General features: G+C 40.8%; 1 protein-coding gene across 2 annotated transcripts in view; it reads left to right on the plus strand.

Annotated features, from left to right (window-relative positions):
* The first annotated feature begins 289 nt into the window (after positions 1 to 289).
* Positions 290 to 18,051, plus strand: part of LOC129832470 (ATP-binding cassette sub-family G member 1-like) — a 28,891-nt gene continuing 11,129 nt past the window's right edge. For both annotated transcript variants that reach the window (XM_055896557.1, XM_055896558.1), the window contains exons 1-5: positions 290 to 836; positions 3,160 to 3,403; positions 13,114 to 13,231; positions 13,714 to 13,846; positions 14,289 to 14,339. In XM_055896557.1, the coding sequence (XP_055752532.1) occupies positions 675 to 836; positions 3,160 to 3,403; positions 13,114 to 13,231; positions 13,714 to 13,846; positions 14,289 to 14,339 (708 nt within the window). In that variant the 5' untranslated portion in view covers positions 290 to 674. The remainder of the gene's footprint in view (positions 837 to 3,159; positions 3,404 to 13,113; positions 13,232 to 13,713; positions 13,847 to 14,288; positions 14,340 to 18,051) is intronic.

Below are 18,051 nucleotides of genomic sequence, written 5' to 3' on the forward strand. Positions count from 1 at the left end.
ATGCAGAGTATTATTTTGCGCAATAACACTGTCGGTGTGTTGGAAACGTTATGCTAACAACAACATTGATACTTGTAAAAATGTCAATTCTGAAAACGCTTACCTGTACATATGTTTGTCCTGTACAACTTGGGTGCTGAAATTCTAATGTTTAATAAAAACTTGTATCAAATACATCCGCAAAACGAATGGGTTTGTGCCAATTGGGAAAGGGGGCTACCTATCCAATTTATGCACTGCAACTTCCTCTGCAACGCAATGCTGCAAGGCAAACGCAGCGTTTCATTGGAAATGAATGTAAGTCTGATGTACCAAAATGCAAAATCACTGTCGGTGTGTTTGAAGTGTAAGAGAACGTAATCTCAGCTCACCTATTTAGCCTACTATAATGTTTGTATTGTAGGCCTACATCGTGTCTGGCAAATTGAAGATTAGATGCGTATTGTGCAATTCGACGAACAACAACCTGGAGAGAGGCGAGCGTCTTTGTCCATGTATGCTCCTTCAACCCATACACCTCCAGTTGCCGCCGGTCCAGTCTGTGACGTCACATTCTAAACACTGTGGTTGGTTGTGTGCTTGTAAACAAATAGGATACTGATTTCGTCCTGGGCACAAGGCAGGCAAGACACGCGGGAAAGAATAGAACTGGAGAGAGTGAACACATTTTTTTTATGAGCGCAGTGCACACGAAGCGGCGATGCAACAGATGTGTGCTGGTTATTAGGTGGGATATTTTTGTCCTTTTATTGGAGAAAAAAATTCTAGGGGGAATGGAATGTGTTATGGCAGCCTTTTCTGTTAATAACGCCACTGTCACTAACTCCATCATAATGGTAAGAAAACTCTTATTCATTAAACATGAATAACGTGATTGTGACAATGTATTGTGATAATATTGATGGCATTTTCTTTAATGACATATTTTCATCCTTTTATTAAACCTTTATTTAACCAGGCAAGTTGATTATGAGCAAATGCTTATTTACAATGTTGGCCTGGCAAGTTGTGCATTTCTTTCAATGCATTTCTATTAATGAACATGTCTGATCAGCATTTTGCTATCAATCCAATTTAAATCAATCAAATTTATTTATAAAGCCCTTCTTACATCAGCTGATGTCACAAAGTGCTGTACAGAAATCCATCCTAAAACCCCAAACAGCAAGCAATGCAGGTGTAGAAGCACGGTGGCTAGGAAGAACTCCCTAGAAAGGCCAGAACCTATGAAGAAACCTAGAGAGGAACCAGGCTATGAGGGGTGGCCAGTCCTCTTCTGGCTGTGCCGGGTGGAGATCATAACAGAACATGGCCAAGATGTTCAAGTGTTCATAGATGACCAGCAGGGTCAAATAATAATAATCACCAGGTGCAACAGGTCAGGACCTCAGGAGTAAATGACAGTTTGCTTTTCTTAGCCGATCAGTTCTGTTCATCCCAAATTGTTCATCATAATAGGCAGCCTAGACGAGAAGATGAACTGTGATAACCCCTCTACAAATAATGGAAACGCATTATGATTGTGTCAATACTGTGGGAAATACTTTAATAGATGTTTTGCCTTTTCAAATCATGATAATGTCAACATTGATAACAATATTTGTTGATTATTAGGCAACATGACTATATAAGTGTGTGAGTTTCTCATTTAGGCTTTTTGTTTTAATTTATGGCCATAAAAAAAATGCTGGCTTAAAAAGAACCCAATTTGGGTTGTTTGGTAACCCAGGGCTGGGTAAATATTGGAAAGAGCATATGCTGTGTTATTTTGACCAAGACAGGTGGGGTGCGTGAATAACTCAACATGTTGGGTTGTTGGGATTACCCAAACATGTGTTAATATAACCATCAATTGGGTATTTTTAATTTCATGCTGGGTTGACCTAGCAGCTGTGTGTTTTTTTTATGTAACTAGGTTATTTTCAGGAGGCGTGGCTTATTAGGGTGTGGCTTTCTGATAGATATTATTAATGAGAGTAAATGTCATTCCTTCTCACCATGTTATGTTTAGATACTGCAAATAAAATGTTTCCTTAAAATCTTAATTATTTTCGCACATTCTTCTAGAATATTACGATTATTTATTACATATTATAATAAGGTGGTATCTATCCCGACAATGGGATTTGTGTAGGCTTTAAGGGAACTTGTACACTTCTGTAAGGCTCATTGAAGCTACAAAAATGTAAATGTTCTACCATAACATGTGATAACTATACAACAGAACAGATGAACAAGAATGACATTTACTCTTACAACAATCTGAAAGCCACACCCCTACTGGACTACATATAGTACATATCTACACGTCTCAATAACCCAGCACCAATAACCCAATATCAACAACCCAACCTTGCTCTTTTTAAAGAAAACAATCCAACTAAGTGACCCAGTGCCTCTAACCCAGCAGTTGGGTCAACCAAACAACCCAGCATTATTTTGTGTATGAACCATAGATAGAATGGCTGCCCTCATTCTTCGATAATCAATATTGAATTACTCAATTTGCACATGTAGTTAACACATACCATGTAGTTCATCAGTATCAGGCTAATTATTGCATGGCTGTTGTTTTTCTTTGCGCTCAGAGTAAGCTAAGCTTTGTCCGATTGTAACCCCGGCACACTGCATATAGATAGAAACAGATTAGGCGACTCTGCAGTAGCCTACAGTAGCCTATGCCAATATGCACTTTGCTTAAATCGTAATCTGAAAGGTGAAATGAGCAGATATGTACATGTCGTATCAATTAATTGTTTTTTAAGATATCTTTATTGTATTCAAGTTTGATTGTTGTCTGGGATCTGTTCAGTGGTCAAATTACAATTATTGACATTGATTCTTGAAGAATATAACTTATAAATGCCTCTCAGGCTTAACAAAACTGTCTTGGTCTATAATAACCTAAAGTTTTTTTACTCAAATTTTTTTTTATAAGAAGATCGTAAACAAACAATGTATAGCCTCAAATGTTTGAAACTATCATTTAGATGTCATGGACTGTCATTCCTTGCATTACACAAATTGTCTTTGATTGTTATCAAAACAAGTGGTGAGGTGGCCAGTGTAACCTGCCGCACTTTGTTTGCTAACTTTTTGATAATTCAATCATTTTATCCCCCAAACCACCTATTTTACCTCTCTCTCCATCATCACCAGAACACCAATGGGCCTCCTGATCTGATGCTGGACCCCAGAACTGTATGCGTATCTATCGATGAGGTGGTATCCAATCATGTGAGAAGTCAACAGACTCCATTATTACATGGGCATCTCAAGAAAGTGGAGAACAGTCTAACTGAAGCCCAACGTTTTTCCTACCTGCCACGTCGACCAGCAGTTAACATTGAATTCAAAGATGTCTGCTACTCAGTTCCTGAGGGACCATGGTGGGGAAAGAAAGGTGGGTGCATTATAGGTGTTTCTGAGGAATCTTTTCTTTTTTTAATCAAATCAAACAACAGATGTAGACTAACAGTAAAATGCTTATGGGCCCTACCCAACAATGCAGAGAAAAATAGAAAAACAATAAAAAGATAATAACACAAGGAATAAATACAAAATGAGTAACGATAACTTGGCTATATACACAGGGTACCAGTACCGAGTCGATTTGAAGGGGTATGAGGTAATCGAGGTATATATATACATATAGGTAGGGTTAAAGTGACTAGGCAACAGGATACATAATAAGCAGTAGCAGCGGCATATGTGATGAGTCAAAGCTATTTGGTTAAAGTTGCACTATGCAGAAATCCATTCGCCATTTCCTGGTTGCTAAAACTCTAATAGGTCGCCTAATTTCAGTTTATGTGACAAAATAAGCTAGTATAGTGTAGAGAATCATTGTACCATCTGAACCGCTGTGAAATATATTTCCCATAAACCAAAATATTGTTGTTTCAGTTGTTTGAAACTGGTATACAAAATTGAAAGTAAAAGATGCAAAAACAAAACTTAAGAAAGGGAAGCATTGAAATAGTGCTCATAGAACTGATCTACTGCTTCTTAGAATGATATATCTACAATTCACATTTCTATGTGAATTTGGTCCGGTCGCCCAAAAAGTTACATATTGCCACTTTAACTATTTAGGCAGTCTTATAGCTTGGGGGTGTAGAAGTTGTTCAGGGTCCTGTTGGTTCCAGACTTTGTGTATCGGTACCACTTGCCATGCGGCAGCAGAGAGAACAGTCTATGACTTGGGTGGCTGGAGTCTTTGACAATATTTAGGGCCTAAGGTCCTGGTATAGAGGTCCTGGATGGCAGGGAGCTCGGCCCCAGTGATGTACTGGGCCATACGCACTACCCTCTGTAGCGCCTTGCAGTCAGACGCCTAGCAGTTCTCATACCAAGAGGTGACGCAGCCAGTCAATATGTGCAGCTTGTAACGCACGTCATCGGTGGAAGGAAGAGTGGACCAAAGCGCAGCGTGGAAATTTTCATGATATTTATTACAAGAAACACTCAAACAAAAATAACAAATCCAAAAACGAAAGCGAACAGTTCCGTTAGGCACAGACACTAAACAGAAAATAACACCCCACAAAACCCAAACGGAAAATCACAACTTATATATATGATCCCCAGTCAGAGACAACGATAGACAGCTGCCTCTGATTGGGAACCACACTCGGCAAAACCACAAAGAAATAGAAAACATAGATTTTCCCACCCGAGTCACACCCTGACCCAACCAAACATAGAGAATAAAAAGGATCTCTAAGGTCAGGGCGTGACACAGCTGTAGAACCTTTTGAGGATCTGAGGGCCCATGACAAATCTTTTCAGCCTCCTGAGGGGGAAGAGTTGTTGTTGTGTCTTCTTTACAACTGTGTTGGTGTGTGTTTGTGTGGGCCATGTCCTTATTGACGTGTACACCGAGGAACTTGAATCAAAACCCCCTCCACTATAGTCCTGTTGATGATGTGGATGGGGGCGTGCTCGGCCCTCCATTTTCTGTATTCCACGATCAGCTCCTTTGTCTTGCTGATGTTGAGGGAAAGGTTGTTGTCCTGGCACCACACTGCCAGGTCACTGACCTCCTCCCTATAGGCTGTCTCATTGTTGTCTGTGATCAGGCCTACTTACCACCGTCATGTTGTCAGCAAACTTAATGAGGTGTTGGAGTCGTGCACGGCCACGCAGTCGTGGGGCCCCCATGTTGAGGGTCAGCATGGCGGATCTATTGTTGCCTACCCTCACCACCTAGGGGCGGCCCGTCGAGAAGTCCAGGATCCAAATGCAGAGGGAGGTGTTCAGTCCCAGGGTCTTGAGCTTAGTGATGAGCTTGGAGGGCATTATGGGATTGAATGCTTAGCTGTAGTCAGTGACAACAATCTCACATAGGTGTTCCTCTTATCCAGGTGGGAGAGGCCAGTGTGGAGTGCAATAGAGATTGCGTCATCTGTTGATCTGTTGGGGCGGTATGTGAATTGGAGTGGGCCCAAGGTGTCTGGGATGATGGTGTTGATGTGAGTCATGACCAGCCTTTCAAAGCATTTCATCGCTACAGATGTGAGCGCTACTGGGCGATAGTCATTTAGATAGGTTACTTTGGCATTCTTGGGCACAGGGTGGTCTGCTTGAAACATTACAGATCGGGTCAGGGAGAGGTTGAAAATGTCCGTGAAGACACTTGCCAGCTGATCTGCGTAAACTCTCAGTATGCATCCTGGTAATCCATCTTGCCCTACGGCCTCGTGGATGTTAACCTGTTTAAGGTCTTATTCACATTGGATACGGAGAGCGAGATCACACAGTAGTCTGGAACAGTTGATGCTGGTTCAGTGTTGCTTGCTTTGAAGCGAGCATCGAAGACATTTAGCTTGTCTGGTAGGCAGGCATCACCATCAATAATTCCCGACTAAATTTACTGAGCTTGAGCAGTTTTGACAAAAACAATCAATAAATGTTGCCCTAAGAGTTGTGCAAAGTTGGTAGAATCTAATTTGAAATTATTCACAGCTGTAATGGCTGCCAAAGATGCATCCACCAAGTATTAACTGTGGGGTGTGAAGACATACGCAATCAAACATCTTAATATGACTTTTTATTCATTTGAAAAATGTTCTATATTTTCTCTTTCACTTTGAAAATCTGGAGTAGGTTGTGTAGATCGGTAGGAAAAAAAAAAAAGATATTGCCTCTTTAGATGTAATTTTAAGGCAGAAAAATATGAAGATTGTGCAAGGAGTGGGTAAACTTTTACCAGCGACTGTATATCTAGAAACATTTTTACATGGATTCGCAGAGCTGCATGATGTTACGCAATGATTGTTATGTCTAGTGGATTATCATATATAAATGTGGATTTGCCTATTTGTAGGCAGAAATAGCCACTAGATTGATTTTGCAGGGATCTTATTTTAAGGTTCAATGAAGCTTGTAACATCTAGTGTTCAGATAACACATAACACGTATCAGCTCCAGTCAGGGACCCCACATCACCTTTTAGAGGAATAAGCTGCCCGACAACACTCCATCCCACTGACCATTTTAAGAATCACCAACCATTATAAAAGTTGATTTGATGTTGAGAGGGCCGGAAGGCTATTGCTTCAAAGACGCGCCATCATACAAATTACTGTAAACAAAGTAAGCTATTACGAGTTAGCCTTTGAATAGGCACATCCTTACTCCCTCCGGGTAAGTGATTGCTCTCCCACAAGAGCTGAGAGAGAGAGAGAGAGAGAGAGAGTTGTTAGCGAGGTTGCTTTGCATTTGGAATTGGGTGCTGGTGGTACTGTTTCTGGGAATCCGTGTTGACGCGACTGCACAGCTGGCTAGTAGCTCTGGCACTTCGTTACTGGAGGGGCCCTCCTCCCATCATAGCGAGGCACTGTTGTCTTCATTAGCACTCTCCTTCTGGATGTTCATTGGCATGCAGCCCTGCACCTTCTGTCTGTCTGTGCGTCTGTCCGTCTGTCTAGGTCAGAGAAACATACAGACAGCATTAAGATATAGAAGTGAAGAGAATACAAACATGTAACCTAATCTAACATGTAACCTAATCATTAAAAGGCAGCCTACAGTAAGATGCAGTGGCGCACATGTATTCTACTTAAACAAAAAACGCATCAACAATGAGCATGAAGGAGATGTAGGTAATCTAAATTGAATTGACGTTTGATTCAGATGATGGGCACTTCTGTCTGACCTCATGGAATTGACCGTTGTCCCTGCTAGGCTTTAGGCCTCAGCAACATTACAGCCTGTATTGTCCCTGCTTGACGGAAATGGAAACTGGGCCATCAAGCTGTCCAGCAAATATTTGTTGTCAATACGAAAAGGAAACTGACTGCCTGTCTGTCTCTATCTCCTTCTCAAAGCCTAAAAGTGGCAGTGGCAAAATCAGATTGGACAAATATATAGTATCAGAGTTGTATGGTCGAGTTTCTCTGACTAGTCTGTGTGCTGTAGCATCATGTCTGTCATTTTTCTCTCTCTCTCTCTCTCTCTCTCTCTCTCTCTCTCTCTCTCTCTCTCTGTCTCTGTCTCTGTCTCTGTCTCTCTCTCTCTCTCTCTCTCTCTCTCTCTCTCTCTCTCTCTCTCTCTCTCTCTCTCTCTCTCTCTCTCTCTCTCTCTCTCTCTCTCTCTCTCGAGGGATTCAAGACTGTAGGATAATCTGTGCCTCTCATCCAAAATGAATTTGTATCAGAATTGTTTGTGTAATTCATTTAAACGATAAAAGCTAATTAACCGACATTTCTGAAAATGGATATATATTGTTCTGGAATGAAACTCTTCAATTGTCATTTCACTCTCAATATGAAAATACACTATTTTGTACCAAAGGAATCAAAAGTAGTGAATAGTCATTTGTTAAATCATCAAAGCTATATCAAAGCTATTTTTAGTGAGAGGAGGTCCTAACCATGTCCCCTGACAGCAGGTTTAGTCTTCATGTATCTTTCATGTAGAAAGAGATCTGGGCCCGTATTCACAAAGCACCTCAGAGTAGGAGTGCTGATCAAGGATCAGGTTCTCACGCTCATTCATTATGATTTAAAAGGCAAAACTGACCCTAGATCAGCACTCCTACTCTGAGATGCTTTGTGAATACGGGCCCAGATCTCTTTCAATGACATACACGTATTTGTTTAAAATCTATCTCTTGATGGTTTCATTTCAGAGAGACAAATATTCATGTTTTTTATTCAAAATTATACAGTTGAAGTTGGAAGTTTACATACACCTCAGCCAAATACATTTAAACTCAGTTTTTCACAATTCCTGACATTTAATCCTAATAAAAATTCCCTGTCTTAGGTCAGTTAGGATCACCACTTTATTTTAAGAATGTGAAATGTCAGAATAATAGTAGAGAATGATTTATTTCAGCTTTTATTCTTTCATCACATTCCCAGTGGGTCAGAAGTTTGTATACACTCAATTAGTATTTGGTAACATTGCCTTTCAATTGTTTAACTTGGGTCACATGTTTCGGGTAGTCTTCCACAACCTTCCCACAGTAAGTTGGGTGAATTTTGGCCCATTCCTCCTGACAGAGCTGGTGTAACTGAGTCAGGTTTGTAGGCCTCCTTGCTCGCACACGCTTTTTCAGTTCTGCCCACACATTTTCTATAGGATTGAGGTCAGGGCTTTGTGATGGCCACTCCAATACCTTGACTTTGTATTCCTTAAGCCATTTTGCTTCAACTTTGGAAGTATGCTTGGGGTCATTGTCCATTTGGAAGACCCATTTGCGACCAAGCTTTAACTTCCTGACTGATGTCTTGAGATGTTGCTTCAATATATCCACATAATTTTCCGTCCTCACGATGCCATCTATTTTGTAAACTGCACCAGTCGCTTCTGCAGCAAAGCACCCCCACAATATGATGCTGCCACCCCCGTGCTTCACGGTTGGGATGGTGTTCTTCTGCTTGCAAGTCTCCCCCTTTTTCTCCAAACATAACGATGGTCATTATGGCCAAACAGTTCTATTTTTGTTTCATCTGACCAGAGGACATTTCTCTAAAAAGTACGATCTTTGTCCCCATGTGCAGTTGGAAACCGTAGCCTGGCTTTTTTTATGGCGGTTTTGAGCAGTGGCTTCTTCCTTGCTGAGCGGCCTTTCAGGTTATGTCGATATAGGACTCGTTTTACTGTGGATATAGATACTTTTCTACCTGTTTCCTCCAGCATTTTCACAAGGTCCTTTGCTGTTGTTTTGGGATTGATTTGCACTTTTTGCAGCAAAGTACGTTCATCTCAAGGAGACGGAGCACGTTTCCTTGCTGAGCGGTATGATGGCTGCGTGGTACCATGGTGTTTATACTTGCGTACTATTGTTTGTAAAGATGAACGTGGTATCTTCAGGCATTTGGAAATTGCTCCCAAGAATGAACCAGACTTGTGGAGGTCTACAGTTTTATTTCTGGGATCTTGGCTGATTTCTTTTGATTTCCCATTGATGTCAAGCAAAGAGGCACTGAGTTTGAAGGTAGGCCTTGAAATACATCCACAGGTACACCTCCAATTGACTCAAATTATGTCAATTAGCCTATCAGAAGCTTCTAAAGCCATGACATAATTTTCTGGAATTTCCCAAGTGTAACAGCTTTGGTCGGTGGAAGGAGGAGAGGACCAAAGTGCAGCGTGGTTAGTGTTCATCTTAATTTAATAACAATCAAAATGACAGAACACTTCAAAATACAAAACAACAAAAGTGAAAACCGAAAACAGTTCAATCTGGTGCAGACACACAAAGACTGAAGACAGCCACCCACAAAACACAATAGAACCCAGGCTACCTAAATATGGTTCCCAATCAGAGACAATGACTAACACCTGCCTCTGATTGAGAACCATATCAGGCCAAACGAGAAACCCCACATAGAAACAGAAAACATAGATACTACCCACCCAGCTCACGCCCTGACCACACTAAAACAAAGAAAATACAAAAGAACTATGGTCAGAACGTGACACCAAGCTGTTTAAAGGCACAGTCAACTTAGTTTATGTAAACTTCTGACCCACTGGAATTGTGATACAGTGCGTTAGTTATAAGTGAAATAATCTGTCTGTAAACAATTGTTGGGTAAATGACTTGTGTCATGCACAAAGTAGATGTCCTAACCGACTTGCCAAAACTATAGTTTGTTAACAAGAAATTTGTGGAGTGGTTGAAAAATTTGTTTTAATGACTCCAACCTAAGTGTATGTAAACTTCCGACTTCAATCTGCCTTACTCTCAGGTAAATAACTAGTACTGCTAGGTTTTACACAGTGAAATGTAACAAATAACTAAATGTTTTATACATAAATGTCAAATCAGTATTTAAATCTGAAAAAATTATAATAATTAAGTACTGTAATATGAGATCTGTGTATAAAACATTTATATTTTACATTTTTGTAATTTAGCAGGTGCTCTTATCCAGAGCGACTTACAGTAAGTGCACTCATCTTAAGATAGCTACGTGAGACTACCACATATCACAGTCAAATACACAAATTGTATCGAACATTAGGAACACCTGCTCTTTCCATGACATAGACTGACCAGGTGAATCCATGTGAAATCTATGATCCCTTATTGATGTCACCTGTTAAACCCACTTTAATCCGTGAAGATGAAGGCGAGAAGACAGGTTAAAGAAAGATTTCCAGGCCTTGAGACAATTGACAAAGAAAAAATATTTAAGTGCCTTTGAATGGGGTATGGTAGTAGGTTTGAGTGTGTCAAGAACTGCAACGCTGCTGGATTTTTCAAGCTCAACAGTTTCCTGTGTGTTTATCAAGAATGGTCCTCCACCCAAAGGACATCCAGCCAACTTGACACAACTGTGGAAAGCATTGGAGTCAACATGGGCCATTCCCTGTGGAATGTTTTTGACACCTTGTAGTCCATGCCCCAACGAATTGTGGCTGTTCTAAGGGCAAACGGGGTGCAACTCAATATTAGGAAAGTGTTCCTAATGTTTTGTACACTCTGTGTACACAGGATATGAACATTCCATTCCAGCTAAACAATGGACATACACTACCGGTCAAAAGGTTTTAGAACACCTACTCATTCAAGGGTTTTTCTTTATTTTGACTATTTTCTACATTGTAGAATAATAGTGAAGACATCAAAACCATGAAATAACACATATGGAATCATGTAGTTACCAAAAAGTATTAAACAAATCAAAATATATTTTATATTTGAGATTCGCCAAATAGCCACTCTTTGCCTTGATGACAGCTTTGCACCCGCTTGGCATTCTCTCAACCAGCTTCATCTGGAATGCTTTGGTGTGTGAGTGTGTGATTGCAGAGTGTGTGATTTCGACCTTTCTGTATAGCCTCCTCTGTCATTATTTTGCCAAAGGGCAAGAGCATGGGTATTTCAGTGAATGCAACCAATTCAATGAACGGTGATTAATCCTATTGTTTAGATGTGCTCATTGGGTGTAATACAAGTCTTTGCAGAATTTGGTTAGCTGATTTGTTTTTATCAGGTTTGTTTGTAAAACATTTTTGACAATTTCTGTCCGATACCATGCAGAAATGGACATCGACAACTGTGACGTTTCATGGGGTCATGCTTTGGACTCAAATAATTGAAAGGAATTGACTTTGTAAATACATGATATTTGTTTTCCTCCAACTCCCTTTCCGAGTAGGATAGATCGATGGAACTTGAATTTGTTTCTCACATCTTTGTTCAGTTCTCTTGCTGTAACATGCTGACAATTGTCACGACTCAAACCATGTTAGCCTGCTGAGCTAAAGACTAGGCATTAGCTTTAGTCTCAGACAAAAGGTTACTCATCACATGAGTGAACCCGGGTTTGGATATATTTTCACTTGTCTGTTGAAGGATGCAGCTACCATTTATAGTGGGATTTAACACCAACTAGGCATACAGTAACAGTCAAAAGTTTGGACACACCTACTCATTCAAGGGTTTTTCTTTATTTTTTACCATTTTCTACATTGTAGAATAATAGTGAAAACAGCAAAACTATAAAATAAGTGTGCAAAGCTGTCATCAAGACATCTCAAATATATTTTAATTTGTTTAATACTTTTTGGTTACTACATGATTCCATATGTGTTATTTCATAGTGTTGATGTCTTCACTATTATCAATGTAGAACATAGTTGAAATAAAGAAAAAACGTCAAATGAACAAGTTATGAACATGCCCTTCCTTAACCAGTCAATTACTGTCTATGCGCACACTGCATGGCTTACATGCTGTGTCCTCACAAGGGAGAGGTTACTAAAGTGCATCCTCTCCTCCTAGCAGGGAACACTAGGTTCCATTAAAAGAGGACAGAAAAGGTCAGAGGTATTTGTGTATCGCTCTGAAGGATTATAACAGAAAATCCAATTAAACTGGCAGCCACCGCAATCAACTGGATTAGCGTTCAGCTAGCTGTGTCCATTAGGTGAATAGCAGGTTAATATAGGCCATTCCACTCTCTTCTGCATGCGTATGGCTAGGGGATGATTTCATTTCCATTTTATTTACAGTGTTATCGTATATGATTGATTTAGAGTGAGGCAATGTTTCTCGACTCTAGTACTGAGACCTTGGCCACTGGGTTACACATTTTTGTTCTAGCCCAGCACTAACACACCGGATGTAAATAGTCAAGGTCTTGAATCGGGTGTGCTAGTGCTGGGCGAGAAAAACAGTGTGTTCACCGTTGACACAAATGGGCTGTTCTAACGGAATAGATAAGCAGCTCGTGTAAAAAGGGAATGAATTCCAAAAACGTATAAAAATAACTTCATTTATAAAGCATATTTTATAAATGCAGCACAAAAAGCAGCCCAAAAAACGTTACTCCCACAGTGTGGGTTGATTTGAATCACACCATGAGCATGTTTGGGTGGGAACCCTTGTAATACCAAGCATGTTCTGCGGTCTGAAATGTGAGCATGAGGAGATTACAATGTAATAGACACCCATGGGTGCATTCACTCAGAAAATACAAGTACACCCTTTTAACCCGAAACACAGAGGGTTTTATTCGAGGAGGAGGGAATACATGGTTTGGAGACAGATTTAAGTAGGTACTGTGTGAAGCTGAAAGACTGAAGTGCCATTGTGAGGCTGATGGAGGGTTTTATGTGGTTCTGCTTTCTTTTGTACCCGGCTTTCAGGTTACAAGACCCTGCTGAAAGGGATCTCTGGGAAATTTACCAGCGGCTGCCTGGTGGCCATCATGGGTCCCTCAGGAGCTGGGAAATCTACGCTGATGAATATTCTGTCCGGCTACAGGTGAGCTACAGGCCTGACACTTAACACCCAATAGGTGTAAAGGTCGCTGATAGATGAGTAACTTACAAGAATCATGCCACACCTACAGTTCTGGGCATTAAAAAGTTGTAATTATAAAATGCCTTTCTGCAGCTTGGTGTTACCTTGCTGTGACTCTCACAGGGTGACGCCAAGCGGCACGTTCATTCGCAATCATTTAACATTGACCCATGTCATGAAATACATTTTTGAGAACGATTGCTGTATGTATTTTTGTATATATTCCATTTTTATTTGATGTGTATGTTTTCATGTTTGAACTGGTTAGTCCTCTTCCAATCGATGACCACTTCGGAAATAAGTGTTGTTCATGTTGACGTTAATATCTGTTCTCTGTTGTTTCTATTTCTATTCTTCACTTCTTTTTTAAACACAGATATAAATCAAGTGGATCATATGGTTCAAATGCATAACCCAGGTACGGCTTTGCCCTCTGTCTGTAGGGAAACAGGGATGAAGGGGGAGATCTTGATCAATGGACAGCCTCGCGACCTGCGCTCTTTCAGGAAGGTCTCGTGCTACATCATGCAGGACGACATGCTTCTGCCTCACCTCACAGTACAGGAGGCCATGATGGTAATTGTTTTACATTTTATTGAACCTTTATTTATCCAGGAAGTCCCATTGAGGTCAGAATACCTGTTTTACAAAGGAGACCTGGCCAAGAGGGCAAGTCAATAGATCAAATACATTACAGTGCACACACAATGGAAATCCATGCTCCGGAAGTAAACAATAAGTTAAATGGGTGGAACGTTTAGAACGCTGCAGATAGAAATGCTATGTATTAGAGGCATCAGAATTCCTTATTCCACATGATGCCTTTTCTACACAATGCATTTATATGTAACATTGTGTACTCCTAAACTTGGGCTTTCTTTACATGAATAAAATGCATCTTCTCTGCATGGTTGCTTCTGAGACATGAAAGATTGCATGCACCTGCACACGTAGGCTTTGTTTCTCTTATTTGGGACAAAGCCAAAGTGTGAACTAAATCTTCCTCTCTGTCTCCTAGGTGTCTGCTAGTCTGAAGCTCCAGGAAAAGGATGAGGGCAAGAGAGACATGGTAAGAGAGTTGTATGGGAACTGCTTCAGAATCCTCCCTCACCTTATTAATCTCCTGCATGTTTCCTGATCCTCAAACTGGAAACTAGGATCAGTTACTATTTCAGCACTGGGGTGTTGCCACTAGTGCAGTCAGTACTGGCTTTAAACAGGCTGGAATGGATGTAAAGTGATATGATGAGGGTGGCTGGGAAGGAGTTTAAATATGTTGCGACTAACCACTGATACAGGGTCAGATATTATGCCCTCCCCCTTATGCTTAAACAGATTCTTTGGGATTTTGGCAATGAAGCCCTTTATCTACTTCCCCAGAGCCAGATGAGCTAGGAGATACTATTTTTATGTATCTTTGACTCCTTGCTGTCCCCAGTCCACCTGGCCATGCTGCTGCTCCAGTTTCAACTGTTCTGCCTGCGGCTATGGAATCCTGACCTGTTTACCGGATGTGCTACCTGTCCCAGACCTGCTGTTTTCGACTCTCTAGAGACAGCAGGAGCTGTAGAGATACTCTGAATGATCGGCTATGAAAAGCATTTACTCCTGAGGTGCTGACCTGTTGCACCCTCGACATCCACTGTGATTATTATTATTTGACCCTGCTGGTCACCTATGAACATTTGAACATCTTGGCCATGTTCTGTTATAATCTCCATCCGGCACAGCCAGAAGAGGACTGGTCACCACTCATAGCCTGGTTCCTCTCTAGGTTTCTTCCTAGGTTCTGGCCTTTCTTGGGAGTTTTTCTTAGCCACCGTGCTTCTACACCTGCATTGCTTGCTGTTTGGGGTTATAGGCTGGGTTTCTGTACAGCACTTAGAGTTATCAGCTGATGTAAGAAGGGCTTTATAAATACATTTTATTTTATTTGTTCCGTATGAAGGACGTTAGAGGTAGTTTCGCTTGCCAATGCTAACTAGCGTTAGCACAATGAGTGGAAGTCTATGAGTATATGCTAGCTAGCATGCTAGTAAATACCATAGACTTCCAGCTTGCAAAACTACCTCTAACTTCCTTCCTACTGGACACAGAGACATAAAAATAGTATCCACTAGTTCATCTGACTCTGGGCAGTAGAGAAAGGGCCTCATTGCCAAAATCCCAAAGTATTCCTTTAAGGTTTGCAATAAGGGTTGGGTATCTGACCCTAGATCTGTGATTAATGTAGACGTATACGTTAAGTTGCTGAGAGGAAGGAATGTGGTTACAGTGCTTTCGCAAAGTATTCAGACCCCTTGACTTTTTCCACATTTTATGTTAGTCTTATTCTAAAATGGCTTAAATAGTTTTTTGCCCTCATCTATCTACACACAATAGTACATAATGACAAAGCAAAAACAGGTTAGATTTTTTTTGGCAAAAATAAAAGACGGAAATATCACATTTACATAAGTATTCAGACCCTTTATTCAGTACCTTGTTGAAGCACTTTTGGCAGTGATTACAGCCTCGAGTCTTCTTGGGTATGATGCTACAAGCTTTGCACACCTGTATTTGGGTAGTTTCTCCTATTCTTCTCTGCAGATCCTCTCAAGCTCTGTCAGGTTGGATGGGGAGCGTCACTGCACAGCTATTTTCAGGTCTCTCCAGAGATGTTCGATTGGGTTCATGTTCGGGCTCTGGCTGGGCCACTCAAGGACATTCAGAGACTTGTCCCGAAGCCACTCCTGCGTTTTCTTGGCTGTGTGCTGTGGGGATTTTTCTTTATTATCAAATGAGGAGACAAATGTATCACAAGTCAGAGTTCTACTTAAACTAAATCTTCATTCACTTATTAATAAGGAAAGCAGGTCACACCACACACACAAGTGAATGATGTGAGTGCTCTGCAATAACGAGGCTGGTCAACACAACACTCTTGACTGTTGGGTTGAGAGCCCCGACACAAAGAATACCAAGATCTTTTATATGGCAAAGATCAAATCAAACTTTATTTTTTAGATTTTTTTAAATTAGATTTTTTATAATTATTTATTACAAAAAACACAAGGAAGGGGTAACATTAAAGTATTAGAGCATGAAGGACAAACAATACAGCATCAAGACACTATCAAACATGTATCAGTCTTTCCACAACAGAGTCATCCTTATGTGTGAGGGTGCGTGTGCATGATAGTGATATAAAATATGAATATGTGAAACCCAAACCCTCCAAGATCCCCCACAGTTCCCCAATAGCTGTCCCTCAACCATTCGAGATCCCTCCCACAGCCCCCCCGGAAGAAAAAAAATACAATTAATTCCATTCCCCACCCCCAATGCACCAACAACCAAGAGAATGAACTAAAGAGAAAAAAGGAAAAGACAGAAGAAAACAGCAAACCGCAATGCAAAAAATATATATAAAAATAATACATTTAAAAAAAGGACATCAAGGACAACTGAAATCATAACAGTAATGCCTACTTTATATGTTAGTGTGCATGTCTGGCACTATTACATGTATGTGTGTGTTCTTGTATGTGTTTATTTGAATGAGAGTGTGTGTATATGCATGTGTACAAACACCTGCACCTGCATGTGACAGGGACCTCCCGGTCGCGGCCGGCTGCGACAGAGCCTGGGCGCGAACCCAGAGACTCTGGTGGCGCAGTTAGCACTGCGATGCAGTGCCCTAGACCACTGCGCCACCCGGGAGGCCGAACTGTGATGTTTAGTTGTCTAAACGAGATCCTGGTAAGTTCTAATACCTTGCCTTGTATTGAGCTATGCCCCAGGGAACCCAGAGAGCATGTCATAAAGGCAGAAACGCCCCTTTGTGACCCGAGGGTATAAAACATGTAACTAAGTTGACCGTGTGCTGCAGCCGATGTCCACGACTAGTTGTGACCCCAAAACACAACATGAGGTAGAGGACAAAGGAACCTATTAACAATCAAGACTACGGTTGATTACTATATCTAAGAAGGTGAATTCAAGAAGGATCAACCGGTTATTCTCTTCAAGTCATTGGTTGTCTACATGGCCCTCCTACCCAAGCTGGGAGCGTCTACACGGCTGATTAGCCTCCTCAGAAGCCCACTCTCACAGAACGAGGGCAAGGAAACAGACAACCAAGAGAAAGGACATTGTGACATCGGGTGGACAATCAGAGATTTACACCCGGGAACAAAGGAGACGCAGCCATCGAAAGAAATACACAATGGAGACCTTCAATAAGTAAATACATTCATTATAATTCTGACCCATAAGAGCGGCAGTTCGCGGCAGTTCTCTCTCTCTCTCTCTCTCTCTCTCTCTCTCTCTCTCTCTCTCTCTCTCTCTTTAAATCTCCATTTTGTGTAACATGTGTCATATTGTGTTGGTCCGCTAGAGACCTGTTGCCATTGTATGAAGTTCTAACCAATGACCTAGACTGTTTGTGTATGTGTATCTTATATTATCATCTAGCTTGTTAGTAAATAAAGTATCAACTCAATTGGTGTGGTACGGAATGATTTAGTGAGACCTGGTTTTGTGCAGATTTACGAATTATGCGACGTTCAGAATGAGACTGATTAGGAAATTAATTAATTAGTGACTGCTATGATATCGATATTCTCAAATTATTTTAGCTAATTTGGGAAACAGTAACTCATTAAACAAACTTTTCCCATGGTGCACAAGGTTATTGAGTTAATGGTTACCTGATTAATTTAATCAAGTAATTGTAAACATAGTTCATTATTTGATGAATAGCAGTCGTCACATTAATAATACAAACGTCATGACAGTGG

The sequence above is a fragment of the Salvelinus fontinalis genome, chromosome 33 (genome assembly GCF_029448725.1).
Source record: "Salvelinus fontinalis isolate EN_2023a chromosome 33, ASM2944872v1, whole genome shotgun sequence".
Lineage (NCBI taxonomy): Eukaryota > Metazoa > Chordata > Actinopteri > Salmoniformes > Salmonidae > Salvelinus > Salvelinus fontinalis.